The 19073-nt window shown below is 36.5% G+C and overlaps 1 protein-coding gene across 2 annotated transcripts in view; it reads right to left on the bottom strand.

The window, feature by feature from the left end:
- LOC134853383 (coiled-coil domain-containing protein 154-like) overlaps positions 1 to 19073 on the bottom strand; it is a 92656-nt gene that overhangs the window by 27889 nt on the left and 45694 nt on the right. For both annotated transcript variants that reach the window (XM_063869371.1, XM_063869372.1), the window contains exons 5-9: positions 15540 to 15622; positions 14525 to 14620; positions 13962 to 14066; positions 13457 to 13577; positions 12930 to 13058 (exon numbers count right to left, since the gene is read on the bottom strand). In XM_063869371.1, the coding sequence (XP_063725441.1) occupies positions 12930 to 13058; positions 13457 to 13577; positions 13962 to 14066; positions 14525 to 14620; positions 15540 to 15622 (534 nt within the window). The remainder of the gene's footprint in view (positions 1 to 12929; positions 13059 to 13456; positions 13578 to 13961; positions 14067 to 14524; positions 14621 to 15539; positions 15623 to 19073) is intronic.

The raw sequence follows: 19073 nt of genomic DNA, 5'->3' as shown, positions 1-19073 counted from the left end.
TGATTTCATTAAGAGCAGAACAGTCTTTGAAGTTAGTTCGACGTCCAAAGCTTTATGTTGGTGATTATGTTAGACTTGCCAAAGTAGACATACGTTTTCGCAAGGGTTACAAACAATCGTTCACCGATGAAGTGTTTGAAGTTTTTGACATACCAACACGAAATCCCCCAACATACAATTTGATTGATTCTAACAGAGAACCGATTGAGGGAAAATTTTACGAGTCTGAACTGATTCGCGTTCTGGAGAAGGACAATCATGACTGAGGGCACTTCCGACAGTCTTTTCACCCATAATGTTCCCCCTTCCTTCACAATTACCCTAGTTTCATCTGCATCAATGAACGTTTTTAAGGATAACACTCTGGCCAACTTCAAAAATCTCCTGAGTGAAGAAATAAATTTGCAAGGTGAATGGAGAGTAGCAGTTACAGAAATTACCTTCCCTACTCAGATAAACAACGTAACTGACAACAACATTGTGTACTACAAAAAAGATCGGGTTATAGCAAGCATGAAAGTTGAGAAAGACAAGATCTCCAGACCTTACCTTGGAGAAACAGCAAAATTAACAAAAGGAGAATATACGAGCATTGATCAAATACTGGACGAGATTCGTCGAAAGACAGAATTAGAGAAATTGGATTACGTAATAGATCCAATAACCAAACATCTTTCCTTATGGCTGCATTATTGGGAAGGTATAACTTTTTCAAGCCCGCAAATTCCTAGTCTACTTGGATTCAAAGGCGTCAGAGATGGAACTGGTTATCATATAGGTTACAAACAAGGAAGCACGAAACATAGCACATTCTCTACCCAAGATCTTATTGCTGACTATCCCGTTGATGTATGCGCTGGTACTCAGCTTATGTTTATTTATCTGGACATAATTCATTATCAAATAGTCGGAGACACAAAAGCACCCCTTTTACGAGTCATTGATACAAATCGTCGAGTGAAAAACGGTTACGCATGTACAATTGAACCGAATCATCGTAAAGTGTTTAGTAATTTGGATTTTAAAAAACTTTTGGTCAATAATATTTCCAATATTTCTGTGAACTTGCGCACAGAAACTGGAGGACTTGTTCCTTTCGCTGGAGGGGGAAAAGTTGTTCTGACTTTGAAATTTCAAAAGTTTAGCAATTGATCAAAATGGATTCATATTACCACAACCAAGCAAACCTACCACATTTCTCGGGGCATTATAGACAACGAGGCAGTGGCTTTGGTGCATTAGCCTTGGGAATAGGAAGAGTCGCACTTCCACTGGCTCGAAAATTTGTGATACCCGCGGCTAAAAAAATCGGAAAAGAACTACTTCTTCAGGCAGCTCCAGAACTGATAGAAGTTGCAACAAAAAGAAAAAGTCCTAAGCAGGCACTCAAAAGCACCGTTAGAAAAACAATCAAAAAGCAAGTAGGAGGAGGAAGTAGATCTCGGAAAAGTCATCCGAAAAGAACGACGGCGTTTAAACGAAAAACGAGACGCGTCATTCCCAGAAAACGAACTGCACAGAGAAGTCGCTCCGATTTCTTTACAAGGGTTAAAAATGATTTCTAATTTAATCCCGAGTGAAGCAACTCACAGCTCCTTGGACTTATTTGAGAAACCGCCTTTGCTTGTCACTTTTGAAAATGCATTCACCCAAAAAATTGGACCTTCCTACTCCCCTGATGGTCCTATGCTAGAGTTTGAAGTACTCGGCGACAGAAATAATTTCATCGATCTTCAACGTACTCGTTTGGAAATAGTTGCACGAATTGTTCGAAGCAATGGAAACGTGCTTCGAACACATGCTACAGAGGCGGCAAACAGAGATACGCCGTATTTTGTTAACAATCCTTTATCTTCATTATTTTCTGAGTGTACACTGTCTCTGAATGGTGAAAAAATATCAACTACCAATGCTAATTTTGCCCATAAAAGCTTTATTGAGACCGAGTTTTCATACGGTAATGATGCCAAGAAAACATGGTTGGCTTGTCAAGGTTATTATTATGAAGAAAATCCATCAGCCATTGACGGTGCTGGAAGGAGAGCTGATGATGTTACGGAGCGTAAAGGTCTCGTTGCGGCCTCGAGCGAGCTGAAGCTATTTGGTAAAATTGCTTGCGATTTTTTGTCGTGTGACAAGCATCTACTTAGCGGTGTGACAATAAGATTGTCTCTTAGACGTTCTCCTAATGATTTTGTTGTCATATCTGAAGATGCAGCTAAACACTACAAGGTCCAAATAATCGAAGCTAACCTCTATGTCAGAAAGATGACTGTGACTGACTATGTTCTCTCATCAATAGAAAAAACTTTGTTGAAGAACCCGGCAATTTACAATTACATCGAAGTAGTACCAAAAACGTTTCTCGCAACTGCAGGAGTACAAAGCTGGCGACAAGAGGATGTTTTTGCAAAAGAACCTGTTCGAAGAATGATAGTAGCAATGAGCATAAACGAAGCATATTTGGGTACTAATAGAACAAACCCTTTTCATTACCAGAAATTTGGGTTGAATGAGATCATTGTTTACAGAAACGGTCTACCCATTGCCGGAACTCCCATCTCAACATCAGACAATAAAAGAATTTATTACAATACGCTTGAGGCTCTTGATTTTGTTTTAAACACTAGTCATGGAATCAGTCTCGCTAATTATGATAATCATTATATTATGGCTTTTGATCTCACGTCTACTCAGGGGGCTTCACACGATTTTATTCATCCTGAATTGACCAATTGCACTATTTCGCTCGAACTCAAGTTTGACGCAGGTCTCGCTAATAACGTCGAGTTATTGTTTATGGGAGAGCGTGCATCAACAGTTTATGTGCGTTCAGATAGAAAAATTACCAAAAACACTCTTATGACCTAAGATAGACATGGATAATCTTCAACTAGTAGAAATTATTAACCGTTGTAAACATTTGAAACATCGCTTTAGAGGTGTTTTTCCGGCAGATTTGCCATGCTCTTCAGTACTGAAAAACGATAATACGTTCATGATTATGAATGCCTCACCATCGGATCAACCTGGAACCCACTGGTTGCTTTTTGCTCAAGCTGGAGGACAGATATTCTTCGCAGATCCTCTAGGTAAACGATTATGTGATTATCCCCTCGTGTACAAGAATATGCGACGAACAATTCACGAGGGAAATCAGCTACTGTTGAAAAAACCAATACAATCAGCTGATTCAGTGTTATGCGGACTTTATTGTATTTATGTTGCTCATGTTATAATTACAAACAAATTTCCAATAGGTTTCAAACTTAATGATCATGATTTGATAAGATTTGCCAAACATATGTTATTCTAAATTAATTTATTGATGTTTTTGTAAAATTTATAAATTCGTTTTTTTTTTTTCAATTCATTCTTATTAACAACAAAGTTTTTTTCTGCAAGTTTATGTGAACCGCGAAAAGTTTCATATCAAGTCCTTCGAATTATTAAGGCATGGCCGTTTGGTTTAAGGGGCAATAGCTAACCCGGCGTTGCTCGTCGCTACGCTCCTCGGGAACGCCTCCGGCTTGTGTAGTAACATTTTTTTTTGGTATACAAGAGCGAAAGAAAACCAATATTTAAAACTTGAATTTCTTCTCCATGATAAATTTCACAAACAAAGTGTTTGAATCAATTTCCATACAACCATACCCACTTAAAATTATGTCAATTATTTTAGAAAACTCAGCAGCGTTTTCACCATTCAAAATATTAGTAAAGCGTTCAATTGTTACGTTAGTAATCAGGTCAGTTTGAGTTTGAACAGATTTAGTCTGCGAGCCGAAGCAAACTTGAGGCAATCGTCTGCGAACTGGAACACCACTAACATCTAAGTTGTTGATAGAGTTATAATTCACAGCTATTTTCAGTTTTTCCATCAGAGGGCCAGACAATTCATAGTTGGAGCAACCCAAAATTAAATATTTGAATGTAGAGAGAAGACAAGGAACAACGAAGGCTTTTGAAGTCATCTTGTTAAGTAAATCGGTAGACTCTTTCGTAAATTCGACCAGCACATGATAATGTTTTTCGTTGTCAATCGAATGGTTGCAAAAATCTAATTTATTCGAATGGGAGGATACTGCAAAATTTGCTTTTGAAGCGAAGCCTGAAAAGTTGGGTTCATGATTCAGGATGAAAAATTTGTAATTTTTACGGAATTGTTTGAAATAATCAGGGGATTGCTCATACATTGCTTCAACCATTGCTTTGAAGTTTCAATCGAATAACGAGTTGATAATGTTACACAACCCGACAGTTATCATCGTTTTCACTTTCGCATTCCTTTTCAGAGCATGAAGATTTTTTAGATTTGTTTCGCTTTTTTCTAAGTTTTTCAGTCACGTCGCAGTTTTTTGCTTTCGTCAACCTTTTAATTTTTGTGTAATTGTCCGCCAAGGACTCGAATTCACCAGTTGACAAAGTTATTCCTTGTCGATACTTAAAAGTTCCCTCTTCGTCTTTTTTGTACAATTTGATAGTTATGTAAGTACCGGTCTGTGCGAATGTTTTTGCACCGACTCTAACTAAACGTTTATCATTCGAAGATATATCCCTAAAATCATCGAAATAGTCTACATCCGTGTCAAGAGAAGCGTACATTATAAATGAATAACAACCAACTGGTTTTTAGTGTGGAACGTTGAAGAATGACTGATCACAGTATACGAGACAGATCATGCGCTCCCAAAGTAAAAATTTAGGTGATAAAGTTTACGAGCGCCCTAAGCCATATTGATAAGACTTAATCACCAAGGATATAATTTCTTTAACGATAAACCTCTTTTTATATGGGTATTTAGTTACTTTTTCCCCCGGCTATACTCTAAAAATCTTCTAGTGTTATTTATTGTGACGGTTATTTTAATGACTGTTATGAATCATGGTAATTAATTTCTAACAGCATAACAATGAATGTCTGGCAAAATATCATGAAAACTTGATTTTGAGTGCTTTCGCCCGTAGCCACTATAATAAAGCTGTCACATAAATCTAAAAAATCGGGTTTTCACGTTCATTCCTAACATGACCTCAGGCGTCATGCTTAAAAGAATGAATAAAATTTGATAGCCTCGCCTAAAAAGTTATTAGCTTTGACCTAATTGAACTATGCCACCCCTTTCCTGATCTCATTTTCATTAATAAACTTTTCATACTTTTCATTCTCTCAATTTCATTTCGGTAGTTCAGTCATTTCATTTTAACAAAACTTTAAACCTCTTCAAGTCATGACTAGTCCTTTACAAATAATCTCAGTGTCTGATCGAGAAAGAACCATTATCTACCAAACATACACGAGAGAGTCGATTGCAGTCATCCATCAACAGAAAGAGAGAGTCTCTCCGTCTACAGCAAGTCCGTTCAATGACTTGGCTCCCCGAAAAAACGACGAGAATCAAAACGAGGAATGGACTACAAAAAGTCATATCATGCTACCAAACTACCTCCTTGATCACATCGATCTACTTAGACAGAATCGAAAACGAATGTACGAGAGTTGCACTATTCACGAGAGCTATCCGGCATTAGAAAAGACGGAGATAAACGACACAACCTCGCTCGAGCAGTCTCCAAGAAAAATTCTCTTCGCGTATGACTGCGAGTCAATGCCGTTGTATGAAAATCAGGAGGGATGTATTCGTGACTATGCAGAGCGCGAAGCGTACTGGGATATTCCGACAGCAATGTCTCCCGAGTCGTTTGTTAGGGGACCAGTTTCAACTCCAGAACAATCAACTTCCTATTCGGATGCTCGGGTTTCATCTAGTGCGGAGACAATTGATCTAGTCACCCCAGATCTCATTCAAGGCACTCCTCCAAATGCAGCTTGCTATGCGCCAAAAAAGAGAAAACTACAGTTTCGAGGTTTCTAATAACTTAAACAAAAAACTTTCCTTCTTTTGTTTCAAATATTATTCCAAGGTTTTATATTTTCATTTTTGTTTGATTTGACTTCTAAGCTGTTTTAACATTACTGTGTGTATATTTTTTGTCTCAGTTTTTATTTTGCTTAATAGATCAATTAAAGTTTGCCCCGTAAAGTTTTCAGCAAAATCTTAGAGAAAAACTAGAAAAAAATCAGAAATCGAGAATAATTTTACGCTAAAATTGTTGTTTGAGAAAGAATGAGAGAGAGAGAGAGAGAGAGAGATAAATACACTTGCTCACTAGTGAACCCCATTTGGAATATCCTTTTCGGGATATTGCTTTCTTTTCAAAAGAAAGATAAATATGGAAGGGTCCAACATTTTCTTGTTGGTAGTCCAACCATATTTATTTGGCTTTTTTATCAAACACTCTCTATCCTCTCTCTCTCATCATACTTTGTGCCCGGTGGGGTTAGCCAGGTCTTACGCAAAGTAACAGAGAGTGTTTTAAGCCATAAATCTGCATTATATTACATTCATATACATGTTTTGGGTGAAAAACGGACAATTTTTTGGTAAAAATGTGGAAAAAAAAAAATTATGTTTTTTTTTTCGAAAAATGAACATGACCCTTAACCCTGCTCAGAAATTCATGGCAAATTGATTGAGGGTAGTTTCAATGGATTTGGAGAGAAAAAAAATTTTTTCCCAATTTTTTTTTTTCAATATTTTCACAAAAATCAGATTTTCTCAAAAAATCACAACTTTTCAGGCGTCTACTCTCATTGATTGGGCTATAATTGTTTTTTTTTTTGAATTTCTACGCTTGTCCTAATTACGTATCAGATAGCTCCTAAAAATTTCAAACCACATTCACTTGAATTTAAAACGATATCTTTTACACATTCAAATGACAATCTATGCTTATCATGCATCGGTAACTATCAAGGTGTCAAATTTGCAAAATTTTCATTTTTTAAGTTTACTATTTTTTCAACTTAATTAGTTAGTTGAGGGCTTTACTTTCTGAATACTTTTATCTCATAAATCTACTTTTTATTATACCTATTTACGCAAACCAAGAAGTGGGCTTGAAATCATTAGGAAATTACTGTTTCACGGTTAAAATTAGTCAGAAAAAGTTTTAGGCTCTATCTGAATCATTCTAAGCATTAAATTTTGTAATTTAGTGCTGAAATGTTAATTGAAAGTCTAAACCAGTCGCCTAAAAAAAGCCAAAATTTTATCGCTAACCCTTAAAATTAACAGCAAAAGTTTGAGGCTGTAAATGAATCAGTTTTTAGTATACAAAACCCCTCCACTTGAGCAGAGTGATGAGACATATAGAGCTTAAAGCTAGAATAAACCCTGTTTTTGGAAAGGAAAAGACTTATTGCCAAGACGGCGAAGTATAACTCTCGTTAATGGCTTCTACTTGCCCTTACCCGCAAAGTTTTTTGGTGCTAGTCACTTCTCGCTTTTGCTTTTCCATAACCAGTTCTACTTGAAATTCTCCTAAATTTTCTTGAAATTTTCCTGAATTACTTCAGTAACTTCAACAAACAATGCCGAACTCTACTTCTATCGCGACACCTGTTCCTTGCCAGCAGTGCGGAAAAATACTGAGCTCTAAAAGGAACTTGAGAAGACATGAGCAAAAAGTTCACAAGATCCTTCCTCCCCCTCCTCCTCAAACTGTTTGCGATGAGTGTCTAGAGTCATTCGAGAGTTTGTCGGAAGCCCGAGAGCACGTCGAGCTGGTACATGACATGACTTCGAATAGTCATTGTATCTATTGCCATACAATATTTCTCACCGCGGAAAGCTATGGACAACACTTGCTGAAGAAGCACGCATTGCCTGTTTGGGACGGCATTGAGACGACGTCTTCCGCTGCCCCAACGGAAAGCGCGTTCAGAGGCAAATTGCGTCGATACGATCTCAAAGTTGGTGAAAAAGAAATGGATTTGCTTCAAGTCATGATGCAAAACAAGGAGGAAATAGATGCTCTTATACTGGAAAGGGTCAAAGAGGGTCCGAACAAGGTGCAATTCCATGTGGAAGTGGGAATGATCAAAATTCCCACTGTGCAAGACGGGGACAGTGGAAACTTCGAAAGGACCATGCTGTTTCTGAACACTAAGACATTGACAGTGTACTTCGAGGGAATAGCTGGGGTTCAATTCTTGGAACTGATTGAACATATGGTCAACCAAGTCAATTCGTTCTCTTCTCATGGTAGCGGATGGATTATTGACAGAATTGAAAAATTGCAAATCAGTTTCGCGGCCTTCTCACCAATAAGAGCAGGATCCTACCTCGAGCTACCTGATGCACTCAGCGCAGCATCTACTCTGCTCACAAATATCAACACTAAAGATGATGACCGTTGCTTTCTCTACTCCTTTGTTGCCGCATATCACAATGTGAATGAGCCGGCCCTCTACCCCACATCTAGACGGTGGCTGGAGAAAAACAAAGTCTCAACCTACAATCTCGACAAAGAAGGAATTGTGAAAATCAATGGGGAATACGAAATGCCAATGGGTCTGATGGATATGGACAGATTTGAAAAGTTGAACAATTGTCAAATCAACGTCTTCCGGTAAGCAAATTCTAATTTCCTTCTAAAAATTTTAAAATTCCTTCAATAATGTTCTTCACCTATTCAAACACCCTTTTTATTTCATTTCAAACCTAGGTATAAAAATTATTTTTCTGTTCAGGTACAACGATGGCGAATTGTTGCCCATAAGAGTATCAAGCAGATTCACTACTAGCCTGATTGTGGACTTGTTGCTGCTGACAGATGGATCAAAATATCACTATGTGTTGATAAGTGATCTCCAGAAACTGGTCGAGTACGTGCGGCACAAAGTGCACCGATTTCAATCTGAGATTTGTCGCAAATGTTTCCACACATGCGCTTCATTCGAAACTTTGAGAAGACATCAAGAACTGTGCTACCAAGACGAAGATGTCGTCATAACAATGCCCAAGCCGGGAAAAGATGACCACAAGTTCAAAAACTTAACAGCTCGTTGGTACGTACCCAGAGTAATCTACTTTGATTTGGAGTCACAGCTCTTACCAGTATACGGACCGCAACCTGATCCGCGAAAATCTAGCACGCAAACAATTGAAATCCATCAACCGTGCGGCTACGCGTTAGCAGTAATCGAATTTGGGAAAAAAGACCTGTTAAAGTTTGAGCTTAAAATAGGACCGAATGTGATGGAAGAGCTAATTAGCTCCCTTGAATCGTTAGCGAGACAAATTTACGTAGAAAAAAGGAAATATTACACTTTCACTGGTATAACAGACCAGGAACGGGAAGATGCTACAATTTGTTGGATATGCGAGAATGATTTTTCCGACAATGATCAAGTGGTACTTGATCATTGCCATTACACCAACAAGTTTCTGGGTTGGGCACACAATGAGTGTAACGTTAATAGAAAAACAACAAATTACATTCCAGTGGTAGCTCATAATTTGTCAAATTATGATTTACACTTTATAATCAAAGCGCTGGCAAAAAGCGATTCGGAAAACACTTTTTCCGTAATACCCGCATCTGAAGAAAAATATATATCCTTGACAATCTCAGTCTACATAAAAACGTACACGGACAAAAACGGAAAAATCAAAAAACTCTACGAAAATCTGAGATTCATCGATTCGTATAGGTTCATGCTGGCATCGTTGGCAAAACTTGTCGATAATTTGCCCAACGAAAAGTTTTTTCTGCTGGAGAACTATTTTGAAAAACTCGGTCACTCACGTGAAAAAGTCAGTCTGTTGAAACAGAAAGGGCATTACCCCTACTCATACTTCAACTCATTCGAAAAATTCCGAGAAACTCGCCTTCCCCCACGAGCAATGTGGAAAAATAGTCTAACAGGAGGGGATGTGAGTGTTTCAAGAAGCGAGTACAATCATGCCCTTAAAGTTTTCACCGAACTGAAGTGTGGCTCACTTGGTGATTACCACGACTTGTACTTGACTACAGATGTGCTATTGCTTGCTTCCGTTTTCGAAGCTTTTCGTGAAGTTTGCTATCAAACATACGGGCTGGATTGCGCCTGTTACTTCACGGCAAGTAACCTTTCCGGGGACGCCTTTCTAAAAGTTTGTAAGCCCGAACTGAAACTCTTAACGGACCGTGAACATCTAGACCTTGTGCAGCGAATGATACGAGGAGGCATGTCGTCGATTTACGCGCGCCGATTTTACAAAGCAAACAATAAATACCTCGACGATTTTTCGCCCTCAGAACCATCAAGCTACATCCTCAATATTGATGCAAACAATTTGTACGGGGGGATAATGAAACACTGCCCTTTGCCCTTAAACGATTTTTCAATAGTTGAAAAAAGTCTGGCAGACATACTGCTCACCAGCGAAACATCAGAATGGGGTTATATAGTTGAAGTCAATTTAACCATACCCGAAGAGCTTCACGACTTCTTTGCTGATTACCCCCTTGCCCCCTCTCGTGAAGTAGTGGACATCGGTGCAATGAGCAACGAGCAAGTCGACATGTTGGGAAAATTGGGAATCACCACACTGCCAAAAGTGCCAAAGCTTCTACAGACCTTGCATCCTAAAGAAGGTTATGTTTTGCACTACCTTACCCTAAAATTGTACCATGAGCTAGGAATGAAAATAACTCACCTCGGAAAAGTTCTTCAGTTCCGCCAAAGTCACTGGATGGCACCCTTTGTCGACCTCAACACCCGCCTACGAAAAGCCGCGGTAAATAAATTCCAGGAGAACTTCTACAAGCTAATTGTTAATTCAGCTTTCGGTAAGACAATGGAGTCTAAGTTAGGAAGAAAGAAGCTGGAGATTGTAAGGAATGAGAGAGAACTTTTACAAAAAACAGCTCTGAGCACAATGAAAAGCTTTCAAATCATTGACGATCAATTAGCCACAATTAGCTTTTCAGTAACAAAAATATTGTGGGATAAACCTATGATAGTTGGTGCGACCATCCTAGACCTCGCCAAGCGTTTCATGTTTCAGTTTCACTATCAAAAAATGAAACCAAATCTAAACTTGGAACTCCTTTACTCCGACACGGATAGTTTTATTTACGCCATAAAAACTGATGACGTTTACCGAGACTTGGAGAAAATAAAAGCTGATTTCGACTTTTCAAATTACGATAAGGACGATTTCTTGTTCGAGGATACCAACAAGAAAGTTGTGCTGAAGTTCAAAGACGAGACTGGTGGGAAGCCGATCAGAGAATTCATCGCCCTAAAACCGAAACTATATTCGGTCGTCCTTAATGGTAAATAAAATTTAAGCCACCCTTCCACCCCCCATTCCTACCTTTTACAGAACAAAAATACCACCACCAACCTACCTACACCCCTTAATTTGTTGCATTAAACTATGGGCATTTAGCTGATTTAGGCAACATTATACAATGTTGCCTAAACGTTGATTTATCTGACAACATATTCCCTCTTGTTTCCTCTTTTTTAATCATAATTTAGAGTCTTCTGCTCTTTTTTGGTAAAATGAATCAAATTTTGTTCGGTATAAATTGAGTTGCTGAAGTGAAATGAAGCTATCCCCAACGTTGTAGAAAAGAATAATAATTTTGCTATTGTTTAGAAGGCACTCAAAAATTGAGTGCCAAAGGAATTAAACGGAGTGCACAGAGAGAACTGGTCCACCAAACCTTCAGGGACACATTATTCACTGGAAAAACAATGAGAGTATACAACTATAATATAGTTTCGAAAGGTCACACCAATATGACAGTGAAACAAAACAAACTTGCATTATCACCATTCGACTCAAAACGTTTTCTACTTTTCGACGGAATTTCGACAGTGCCCTTTGGCCATAAAGCCGCTGAAGAAAATGCTTTTCTAGAAGACATTTACATGGACACCGAGTGGGCCAACTCATACAATGAAACTGATAACAGTTCTCCCGATTTTACACTCCCGGATTGGGGATTTTTACAGCGGCCCTACTCAGAAGCAGAGCTGCAAGAAGAAGAAGAAACTTCTAGTAGCCGAGTCCGTGAACGTCCCCCTATAAAAAACCCATTTATTTTATCTGAAGCTTCAGAAGAACGACCATCTAAAAAACACCGCAAAGAAAACCAAAACAATAAACATTAAAGTCTGAAACATATATTTTCAGATGATTTTTACTCTTCGTCCTTTTTATACTTCGACTTGTATATGTTTTGGTTTTTACCAATTTACAACTAATAAAATACTCGTATTGAGCTCAATCACTGTTTTAACATAAATAGCTTCAGGCAAATAAACTAGTAGACACAAACCAAGTGTTAATTCAAACAAATGTGTGAAATCCTTAGGCTTGTTTTGAATAATAAACTTTAATAGCATGACAAATCTTTGACGAAAAGAAAGAAAGCCAGGAAATGATATCCACATGAAACTAGGACGAAAAAAGAAAAGTTCAGGAATTAGGACGATTAATTTTAATTATCGCGGGAAAAGGGACCGCTTTCAAAGGAATTAGAAGGAATTATTGTATCGCGTCCCGGTTGTTGAGCTCAGCTTAACAAGATCCTAAGGAGGGGGTCTTTTACTTTAGGGGTGGGAACTTGCGATCATTTACAAAATCCTAGGATAGGGGTCCTCCAAAAAATTAAGGACCCCTTTCCTAGGATTTTGCTTTACGTGAGGACCCCCCCCCCTTAGGAAGGACCCCCCCCTTAGGATCCGGGACACGATACAATACTACTGGTTTGTTCACTCTCTAAGGTTCATTGATTAAGTTTCATCGAAGAAGGTTCACTGAATAAGGATAATTGAAATGCAATCATGCCACATTTGTCCCGTTTCTCAGGTAAAAAGTGGGCAAAACTGACAATATCGTTTGAGTTTTATTTTGTTCGCACGCTATGCCAAACTTTTTTTTTGAAAAGTGCCGCCATTTATGAATTTTCTAGCGCAAAAAAAACTGCATTTTTAAAAAATTGTGGTCTGAATGATTTTTGGTTTCTTTTTTGGTTTAGTTTAGTGGTGATATTGGTTGATTTTTGGGCTATTGGTGACTAACCTTGATCTTCTTCTTGAGTTCCCCAATCTCAGCATCCATCTTCTTCTGCATCTCACTAAGTGCACCATGTGACTCATCACGCAGCACTTTCTCAGATGCATGTCGGTGCTCCTTCTCCGATTGGTACATCTAAAAACACAACAAAATAACAGGCCAACATTTTATACAAGAGTAAAATTTTTGGGGTTTGGAAAAACATGAATCAATCAAAAAAATGTTTACGTTTCAAAAAAAAAAACGTTTTGGTTTCGGAAAATTATTATAGATTATTTGGATTTTAAAATATGAAAAAGTGATAGACAGAAACAGAGCACTTTTTTGCATGAAACGCACTAAATTATGACTGGCTTATTATGAAAAGTCGTGACCAGACACTCCCCCCCCCCCAAAAAAAAGCAGTCATTTCCGCCGCAAAAGCACTCATTTCTGTGGTGGTTTTTATGACTGGAGCGGAAGTAACTGTGGCGGAAATAGGAAATGACTGGGAGCTTGAAAAACGCTTCTTAGACTTCTATAGTTTCCTTTACTTTTTCGAACTCTGAGATTCTTCCCAGGAGGTCGTTTTTGAGTGCCACTTCCAAAGCATACAACTTCCTCTTCTGGTCTTCCTCGCTCTTCATCACACGCTCCCCAAACTCCACACGCTCCCTATATCATAAAGTAAAAACAGTCAAGAGTTAATTTATTTGGGGGGGGGGGGGGAGGTGGTTTTAGGGAATTTCAGGTACACTTCATTTCTCTATAAACATCTTATAACTCGATAGGGGTTTAGTTTTCAGCTCCCACTTGACCTCTTTTGTTACCTGTTGAAATCAGGCAACTATGTCGTATTAATCGCTCACTTTTGGTTGAATGTTTCATCCTTTAAGGCGCTAATTCGGACTTAAAAAGAGGTAAGGACGAGTTTGAAAGTTTCAGGAGTAGTTGATTGAACAAAGAAGCCGTTCGATTCAAGCCATTCAATTGAGAGAAGCCGTGTGATTGAAAGTTTTGAGAACTTTTGCACGAAATTTAATTGTCTTCAACTCTTACCTGTCGAATGCCTGATTCGTAGACGAGGACAGTCTAGCCAGTTCGTGTCTGAGATCGTCCATCTGTCTGCTCTGGTCTGCTATTTGCGTATGTTCTTCCGACAATCTAGAAAGTAATTTTAAATTTTTCATTCCTGAAGCGTGCACAGGAATTTTTGACTAAGAAGGAAATAGTAGTTGAAAAATGTGGCATTTTTTCGGTCTGATAATTCGCTTTTTTAAGTTCAAGCTCTGATAGACTTTAGAAAAAAGGGAACTTTTCAAAAAATGACAGCCAGAATCTGATTGAGCCAAAGCACTTGTAGAAACAATAGGTAAAATTTTCTGGAAAACAAAAGTTTTGATAATCTTAAAAGGAAAAAAAGTCAACATAACAAAAAATAGAAAATTGAATTTTTGGTAACTTTTGATCTTTTGTCTAAAATTTACTTCACAGTGTTCAAGTGTAAAAAAACTCAATTTTTGAATAGAAAACATATACTGTTGTTGAACAGTATTTATGCAATACGTTTTTGTTAATCGTACAAAAAATCCATGATGATTTTCTGGCGAAATCGAGTTAACCTTTTGGTGAATGCTTGTTCTGTGTTTCTCCGCTCGCTTTCCTCTTTCATGAATCTGTTGCGAAGATCCACCAAAGAGTCACGCACCTCCAACAGTCTAAACAAGATTGGAAGATAAATATGGATGTAGTTTTTAAAATTGGCATCAATAATCGATTATATTGTCGATAGTTTTTGTAAAACTAAAAGTAAATTTTTTTCCCCAATAAATCTAAATAATGTAAAATCCAAAATATTTTGTCACTTTTAAATCACACAATTTCGGGTGTGTTTTAGTTTTTAACCAGCTACCACAAATAATAATCGGACTGAGTTGAGTGATTAATAAATTTTAAATCATATTAAAACCCTTTCAGTCGTGAATCGAACAACATTAAAAAGTTTCCAAAAAATTTTCCTGTGTTGAAAAAATTAATGATTTTTTCGTCTTAATTCGAGCGAATAAAGCAGGCGAGCAGGCTTACAACAACTTAATTAAGAGAAATTTAAAATTTAAGCGCTAAAACTTAATTTTAAGCAAGTAAAAAAAATTTTGGAGTTTTGTAGCTCAATTCTGGGAACCAAAAACTGCAAAAAATTATTAATTTTCTGCAAAAAAAAATTGAAATCTTTTGAATTTTTCTACTTTTGTTTTTCTAGTCATCTTTCTAATAAATGTTTGCCTCAAATATTTAGTTTTATGCCTCATATTTAGTTTTACGTCACACTTTTTTATCACCCCACGCAGAAAAACTAATTTGAAAAAAAAAGTTTTATTTTGTAGTTTCTTAAAGACTGTGGTCGGAACATTCTGTGCTACTTGCACAGTAACCGGCTATCCTTGTTTTCAATGTCTGATTTTTTTATGATTTTTTTTGAAACTCACATTGTTTGTTCCTTAATCGCACAGCACATTTTTGTAAAAATCAGCTCTGATATAAGTCAAGATAGAAAAGTGCAAACAAAAATCTGATTACGCAATTTGAAAAAAAACCCAAATAATTAAATGTTGTTTTTTGGTAAGAACTTTGTCTGACCTTGATTCGATGTTGGATCTTAGTTGCTGCTGTTGGTATTCTGCATCTGACTGGTGATCTTGAGTTTTTCTGAAGTAATCAACCTAAAACAAAAGTCAGTTTGAAAAAATTAACTCAAATCTCTTCAGAGACACGTTTTTAAAAGAAAAAAAGCCAGCAATGGATGGAACTTGGAAGCATTCTAATTTCGTGATTTCATTTCGTGATGAGTTTTCGTGATTTCAATTCAAAAAAGCAGAGCCAACTTGGTGTCGTGTGTTTTTTTTTTTAAATACAACTCTGTAGTTTTATGGAATCGATAAAATAGCAAATTAAAATGTGGTACTGGCAAGCAGCAACTGCATGGAATCAACTAGTCAGGAAACACCTAAAGCAATGCAGATTTACAATTTTTGCGAGGATTTTAAATTTGCTTTAAAAATGGTTCTCCCTGAAAACAAGAAGAAATTGTTTTGCGAATATTTCAGCACCTCGAGCAAATTTGATGAGAATGTAATAATTGTTCCCCTTGGGCCTATACGGAACACAGCAGCAGTTCAACCCGTTGAGGAAAACCACTGCAAACCTTATAACTCGAGAAGCAGATTAGAAATTAGCTGCCTCATGCAAACATTTTGTTCCTTGAAAGGTTAATAAGCCAGATTGACCTTCATAGATCGAAAACGCTAATCATACAATTCCATAAACTAAGACTTATAGAACACTAATCATAAAAACTTCATACAATTTGCTAAACGGTTGTCATCCAATTTCAAAAAAAAATTTTTGGTTCGGCATAAAAATCGGCGTTTCGTACTAATTAAAAAAGAAAAATTTTTTGTCAAAAATGCTAGTCATGAACTTAACATAAGAGGAATTTGTATGACTAGTATTTTTTTTGATGGCGATATGAACCTCAAATTTTCTTTGTGTTTTTTTTTCAATCGCAAATCGAATTTTGTACTCAAACAATCATTTTCCAAAAAAAAATTTGTTCAAAAACGCTACAAACTTCTTTTTTGTTTTATGGCATTTTTTTGAATGCCTTGATTAATGTCTGATAAATTAAAAGTTCAAATTTTGAAAATAATCAGCGTTGAAAATTTTTGCCAAAATATAAAAGTTAGTCACTTTCGTTATATCATTTGAGTAAGACAATTCAGGTCATTTTCTGAGCATTACAAATGCGAGACCGTCCATCTCTGGTTACTCCGGCTTTGAGTAAACCAGGGCCTTTGTCATTTGCGTCCAGTTACGAAAACAATCTAGAATAAAATCAGAAATTGAAATAAATTTTTTTTGGGTTTATGGAAAAATATTTATCATATAATTTTCTTATACAAAAAAATGTTTTACATAGAATTTTCATACAATTTTCTGTACGATGGAACCGTTTGAAATTGTATGGTAAGAAGTTTTTCATATTTGGAAGTTGTATAACAAGTTATTTTCAACCCGGGAAACTTCTCTAAAGGCAACAACGGCATTAGAAAAATCCTATGATTCAAAAAATTTCCATAAATTTTGAAAATTGATTGAAAATAATCCATCAGCAAAAACAGCGATGATTTTGATAAAAACCAAAGTGAATATTCAGTGTTTTTTCATGTTTGGAAAAAATGCAAGTATATCTGAATACAACATGTAGCAGACCGGTTTTTTAGCAGATTAATTTTTAGCAGACTCAAAAAAAAAACAAGTCAGATCTCTAACTTCAAACGCGGTATTGACAAAAAAAGCCGCTAGCTCCACTGCGCGTACACTTGACACGAGAGGAATTGTTGGCGTGAATCAGTGTTTGCCGCTGAACTAGTTTGTTTTGCTTAGAGTTTTGTTGACAAACGGTGAGATGATTGTTTTTATTTGGGAAGCTGAGACCCAGGTTATGCACCCTTTGACTTCGGTATATCAGTTTTTAGGTCAAATACTAGTCTGTCAGTCAAAATCTGCTAAGGCTGCATAACCTCTCTTGTTTTAAATTTATGCAAAAACCGTTCTACTAAAAAATTGGCACCGATGACTGTACAATTCAATAGCAAACGATACAAATTATTCAATAGCAAACGATACAAATTACCCGCACCAACCGGAGCGCATAGGTAAGTGCCCAAAATTGCCAAAAATTTACTTGAATTTGATTATTACTTGCCAATTGATGACATTTTTTGTTACAAGACCTGCTTTTTACCAAAATGGAAAAACATTACAATACAAATGATGCAGTAAAGAATTTTAGTCTCGTTAAAGAGAATTATCAGATGAGTTCTCAGCAGCATTTTGGTTGCTTTGACCATTTCCTTTTTGAATCTCGAGTGGAACTAAATTTTGAATGATGTAGTGTTGAACACTAATCCTTGAGCAAGATACATCTCGTGCTGAGTATAAGCGGCGCAGCGGAACCAAAGCGGCGTCTGAGTTTAGTGTTTTACCTAACTTACTATTTTGTTGTCTTGTAAAGACTGGGTTTGGTAAAAGGTTGGTCTTATCATAAACCTAATCAGTTGTCAATATACAACATTCTTTCGGTTTGATAAACAAAGGTATGATCACCATACCTTTGCTACTTATTTTTTTGATAAGTTTTTGCTAAGATTAAAAACATAAAATCTCGTTTTTCAAACCGATAAAAACTCTAAATTATAAAAAAATGGATGAAAATCATAGTGATTTTACCTCATATCATTCGAAGATATTACATTTTTTTTCAAAAAGAATTATTCTTTTTCTATATATTTTGGTGGAAGACACACAGGATGTAATACGTAGTGAAGATAAAATATCGGAAAAAAGAACAAGAAACAATAATTACGCTTGTTTCGACGCTTTTTTTTCACGAGAGTTGTGAATGCAATTAGAAAAAGCCGCAGCATGACACCTCAAACGACGCAATCAGTTGTTTGATTAATTTCTGACAAGTCATCGACAACAATACTGATCTAATCAATTTCCTCAGAACAAAAACCTCGACGCGACCATCTTGCTTTTCTTCAAAATTTTTGGTGAAATACAAAGTATAACTGAAAGCTTAATTTCATTTTAAAGCTCATTTTTGATTTTTTTTCAAAGATTTCTTTTTTACAGCCGAGCAATCTTAGAACGAACTTTCAATGCCATTTAAACCTATTTTGTTTTGCTTTTTACTAACCGGTTGACCTTAAAAGGAGTTTAAAATTAGCTAAATATAGATCTTCAGCGTGTTTACCTAATTTGTTAATCAAATGACATTTTATCCCTCTTTGATTATTGTTTTTACCAAACGGGATACAATTTCAAGGCTTTCTTCTTCGACACGAATATAAACAACTTCCTCTCTTAAAAAACTTTTTTCGCTTTAAATTTAATTTGTTGGTCATACCTTTATCAAAATTTTACCAGTGCTACTAAACACGTTTAGTTGTACTTCAAACAGCTTGTCAATTATTCACAACAAAATTAAAAGTATAATTTTTCAAGTTCTAAATAATACGGCGGTTCTAAAATGCGTAGTTGGCTGATAATTTGATAGATAATTTGATCCAAATTGATGTTTTTTAACGCCCAATTTTTGGAATTTTT

This window comes from Symsagittifera roscoffensis, chromosome 8, assembly GCF_963678635.1.
Source record: "Symsagittifera roscoffensis chromosome 8, txSymRosc1.1, whole genome shotgun sequence".
In the NCBI taxonomy this organism is placed as follows: domain Eukaryota; kingdom Metazoa; phylum Xenacoelomorpha; order Acoela; family Convolutidae; genus Symsagittifera; species Symsagittifera roscoffensis.
The sequence above is the reverse complement of the archived record's forward strand: the minus strand, read 5'-3'. Positions and strand labels throughout refer to the sequence as shown.